The sequence below is a fragment of the Galeopterus variegatus genome, unplaced genomic scaffold (genome assembly GCF_000696425.1).
Source record: "Galeopterus variegatus unplaced genomic scaffold, G_variegatus-3.0.2 Scaffold653, whole genome shotgun sequence".
Classification (NCBI taxonomy): Eukaryota; Metazoa; Chordata; class Mammalia; order Dermoptera; family Cynocephalidae; genus Galeopterus; species Galeopterus variegatus.
The window spans coordinates 245,377-250,666 of NW_007726764.1; the positions used below are offsets into that span (position 1 = coordinate 245,377).

Sequence of the window (5,290 nt, forward strand, 5' to 3'; positions counted from 1 at the left end):
TATTATTCTCCAGAAAAAGACATATACACTAAATTGTTTATCTCTCTTTTCTGATACTACATACTATTTAAGGAATGTAGCAAGAGTTGAATCAATAACCTACAGGGGAAAAACAGGTAAGAAACAACACAGATGGTAGCTGTTAATTTCACAACATTAAAAATGAAAGCAAGTGAAAAGCAGTTCTCCCTAGGCCAGACATTTAAGCATTTTTTGTTCTTTTGGCACCTAACAGTCTCCTAATAAATAAATGTTACTCACAAATGTATAAAGTAAAACTAACAAAACTTTAACACTAGTTATAAAGAAATACTAAATAAGACACTACAAAGTTACCTACTTTTTTCTTTCTTGGCAGTGGTGGCATCAAGGAAGACTAAAAAGTAATCTATGCAAGTTAACAAATAACTTGTTTCCTTTATAATGGACAAAAATATCAGAAAAGGACTTTATTAATCATCCAATTTGGGTATACGCTTGTCCAGAAATCTATATAAGACAGGCACTGTCCAGGATAAAAAGTGATCATGTGAGGTTTAAAATTGTGTGTATTTCCAACAGGTATCTCAAAGGACATTATTACTACTGTTTCAAGGACTAGTTATAGTAGAGTCAATTGTGCTATAAAATGATCTTAGCTTTGAGAGCTTCATTTTTGAATATCCTGGCATCTAGTAATTTTATATGGCCTAGTTCTTCTAGTCACTGAAGAACCCAATTCATACTAACAAGACAAGGGCAATGTGTGAAACCTCTCCAGGGATCAGCATATTTTAGAAAATGCAGCCTGGAGGAATGCTTGACTCAAGGAAATGAATTATCAGTACAGTAGTGACTCCTGGAGAGTTGCAGGTGACATTCTATGAAGTAAAGCCTGTCAAATTATACTACCAAAGGGGCAGCCCACTAGCTTGACACTATGACTAGCATCGAGTACCATATAAATATACCATATAAACTCATGTGTCATATGTATATATACCATATATATTCACCACATTTATATGTTTTGAACTGTAGGGCATAGTCCTGGTATTGAAAGCTAATACAGAAGTAGCTCAAACTATTCAGTTTACATAAACGTATGTGGCAGACCCTTGAATCATATTTAACTTTTACTAAAGAATAATTATTCTGATAGCAACTGATCTGTTATTTCTCAAGAATAGACATATTTTTACTTCATATAAATTCATGGCAATATTTTTAACATGTTACTTAAATGGTTTACTACCCATTATTTTGTTTCAATACTTTATCAGTGATATGCAGATTTTTCTAATTCCCAATTTAACATACCCAAATATAGAAAATAAACTAAATACACAGCTTGAATGATATTTTTTAACTTTCTTTAAGGAAAATGCTGAAAGCAGAATCTATGAAATGCCATATTTTACCTTAATTTTAGGTGAGATAATAAAATAGAAATTCATTAATTCATGAAAATAAAAATATCCCCTAAAAAAAAAAAAAAGGCCATACCAAATGTTTACAGGTGAAAGTGCAAATTAAATAATTACACAACTACAATAACGCAAAATTATATCTCATTCATTAGTCAATTCTAGTATCTTCTTGCAGTTTTATGATTATTCTGGAGAGGCTGAAATTTATAAATTCTATTAAAATCAAAAGCCTTCCAGTACACTAAAATAATTTCTTATGAATAATCATTATTTTAAACATCTTTGTGTCTTCACATAAATGATTATGAAAATTTAACTCAGAAGAAAAATATTACAATACCATAATCCATTAAATAAAAAATACAGTGAGCAAGGTCAAAGTCAGTTTTTTAAGAAACAAGTCAATGTACTCAAGAGCACTTTTCTTCTTCACTGTGATAGGAAAGTGAAACAAAAATAGCATTCTACTCCATGACAGCAAGTTCACTGCACTGCTAAATGCTTGACTATCTCCAAAAATACACTTCTTATTGTTTTATAATACACACACATTTTATACTTGTGGGTTAACATAGTTATTTTTCTTCTTGAGAAGACATTACAAAATGCACTGAAATGAACAAAACCTACAGGCAAAATTTTAGAAAATCTGAAGTCATCTTGCCTGGGTCATAATTAAAAGACAGTGACAAATGTCATTAGCCAAGGGAAAAAAAAAATCAGTAGAAATATAAAATATGAAAAATCTTTAAAATCCAGACAGCAAATATAAAAACACACAGGCTTAGGTGAAAGCTTGGAGAATATTTAAATAAAATGAGGTATGATGGAGTTATAGTGCTACAATATATCCCAATGTATTAAGTTAATAACCTATATTTCAAAGTTGCAAAATCAGCAAATCATAAACTATTTGCTGCTGTGTTTACGTGACCTTTCTGGACAGATGTTTAATGGTCACTAATAGTACGTTTAAAATAAGCATGAAGCTAACTGCATGATTATATGGTGAGCTTATCTGTTACGTAAGAAGGCAAATTTTAAGTAAAGATGTAAGCAAACAATTTTGAGTTAATAATACAGCTTCAAGAATTTAACCTTATCAATATTTTAAAAATTTAAATAATAAGCAACTATTTTATACATAAATGTACCATTTATTATACACACAAGTATATCAGTTCCCTTTGTTTACAAAGGCTGGTTATAGATAATGTGGAATGTTACAGTACCATCTTGCATAAAATTTTAGTACAATTTTGTACTTGAAAAAGGGTGCAAAAACACCAGCCTAATAAATCTGACTGAATTGAAATATCTTTTCTTTCTTTTTAAAAAGGACATCATTAACACATACACCACAAACTGTACATAAGCTCACTTTTAACTCACCAATTGAAGATATAGTAGCAGGTATGCTGTAGTATTAAGTAACCCTCCCCTCAGTTTAACTTTTTAAAGCCTTGCACTGCTATTCATTCAGGAGCCTTTATTGACATGTAAGCTTGTAATATGAATTACCGAACCAAGGTAAGTACAATTTAAAGGAGGCAAACAACAGCTGCCAAGAATTACTTGTAGTAAGAAATGTCCTTCTCACAGAAGACTCAGGAGCAAACATTCTTTAGGATGTCTTTCTTCTTTCAAATATATTGTAGGTGGTCAAGATTCTCCATTTTGAACTTTGGATGCTGGTGGTTGCATGAAATCCTTAAAAGGAACTAGTGCCTCTTTAAGTGCTGAGCAGACCTCTGAAGACGAGCAAGTGATGCATTCTACTAAAGTTGGGTATAAGGCAATTACTTGTGCCCAAGTATTTCCATCAACTGTAATGCAAAAAGCATAAAACCTCAAAAAAGAGTGGATCTAAATAGCAGAGATTATGCAATTAACATAAACACAACCTTTTAAATACAATGCAAAGAAAAAACTCTGAAATGTGGAGATTCTACTAGCTTATCTCTTATCTTTTTTTGTAAGCCTTGGAAGATTACTTGCTATATCTAGTAAGGTATGCGAAAAAATATATGGTGAGTGTGCAGTCATCGATACCAACAAATTTGAGAAAGTACATTTTAAATGATACTTCAATTTGTGAAGGCTTTGGGAGCTAACAAGGTAACTTAGAATAATCCAAACCTTTGTCATTTTCAGTATTATAGCCAGAGAAATAGCATATGTTTCAAGAACAATTAGAAAAAATTCAATTTTTTATTCAGTTGTCTGCTAAAACTATAAACATCTTCAGTGATTTTTTCCAGTAATGTCCTTGATACTGATTTTAATTTCAAACTACTACACATGGATCCATTCTTCTCTTGTACTGTTTGCTAATCTTTAATGCATATCACTAGATGTAGACTCTAGTGGGGAAGGACTGTGTCTGCTTTCCTCACCACTACTATTATGAACAGTTGTTCAGCTGAATTTTAGTACAGTTGAATGCTATTTGTTGAATGGGCAAAAATGTTATATCCCAATTAGTAATCTCCTTATTCTCTGGGATCACATATTACATTTTTATTTTCCTGTATTGTGCATAGTGTTGAGCATCCAATATGCAATAAAGCCATTGATAGGTTTTTATTAGACAGTACGAGGGTACTTCAAAAAGTTTGTGGAAAAAAAAAAAAGAATTAAAAGATAATACAAATCTTTTCATAAACTTTTTGAAGTACCCTCATATATTTGATCTGGTTGCCTGGATCCTACAATGGAGCTACAGTAGTTTGTTAGATTTTAATTTGTAAATAGAAGACAAATTTTGAAGTAAGAAGAACACTGCATCCAAATAGTAATAAGGCCATGAATGACTGAAGAAAAAGATGACACTTTATGGAACAAGTCTCAAATCTGGGAGGCATTATATTATAAAAGAAAGAATATTATACTATGTTTAAGGAACTTTGATTCTATTTTTCACTCCAATTTGCAGGGTGTCACAATTGCCTAGAATTCTTTCTGAAATAAGGCAGTGCTGGGTGTCCCTGGTCAAGTCATTATTACTTTTTTTTTTGGTCAAGTCATTTAATTTCTCTTTATCTCAACTTCTTTGGCTGTAAAACAAAGAAATGAGTTTCTCAAACTAAAGTTCCTCAATTTACTTCTTAAAAAAAAAGTTCATGGTCAAGTAAGTTAGGCAGATGTTGCATATATCTCTCCTTTTGGGGCCAAATAATTGATATGAATTTACCAGAAGCTTGAAGTTAAAGAACAGATTTAACTTTATCTAACATAGTGTTTCCAAAATTAATGTGATTATAAAATTTTTTTCCCATCCAATATTTACTGACAACAGTCATCATTAATGTTTGTTCCCTAATATATTTGGAAATGTTCAACTGTTCATTTAATCTCTTTTCACAAACAGAAGCTTCCTCAGGGTGGGGGTGGGAAGAGGAAAAGGGGAGTGGGGCTGATGGGTATTGGCAAGGGTGGGGAATGTCAGGCTAGAAGTGTTAGGAATCCACATCAGATTTCATTTGCAAAAAGAATTTTGCTGTTTAACAGAAAACAAACATACCAAAAAAGTCTAAAAACCATTGGTCTAAGCAGTCTGCTCCACTTGTCTTCTGTGAAACTTTCCACTAATTGTTTAATAATCAATTACATAGGTTGAAACCTGTCTAGAGTGTCCCTGACCAAATGAATGGAGATGGAGTCAACTGACCAAACAAATTATTGGTATATTACAGGAAAACGCAGAAATGCATTAAGATGACATCTTAAATAAAACTCAGGGGAAGCTACTCAAATTTCTTAAATTAAAATATTTTTAAGGAACCCATCTTTGTGGGTACTTTGAACCTAACTATCAAAAAAATGAAAAAGCTGTAACTACGACAGTCTGTCAGATGGGGGATGGGGGGATGGGGGGATGG

The 5,290-nt window shown here is 32.0% G+C and overlaps 1 protein-coding gene across 6 annotated transcripts in view; it reads right to left on the reverse strand.

The window, feature by feature from the left end:
- Positions 1–1,338: 1,338 nt before the first annotated feature.
- Positions 1,339–5,290, reverse strand: part of MON2 (MON2 homolog (S. cerevisiae)) — a 100,534-nt gene continuing 96,582 nt past the window's right edge. For 5 of the 6 annotated variants that reach the window (XM_008570996.1, XM_008570998.1, XM_008570997.1 and 2 more), the window contains one exon: positions 1,339–3,235. In XM_008570996.1, coding sequence (XP_008569218.1) covers positions 3,072–3,235 — 164 coding nt within the window. In that variant the 3' untranslated portion in view covers positions 1,339–3,071. The remainder of the gene's footprint in view (positions 3,236–5,290) is intronic. The other variant, XR_550363.1, reaches the window with a different exon arrangement.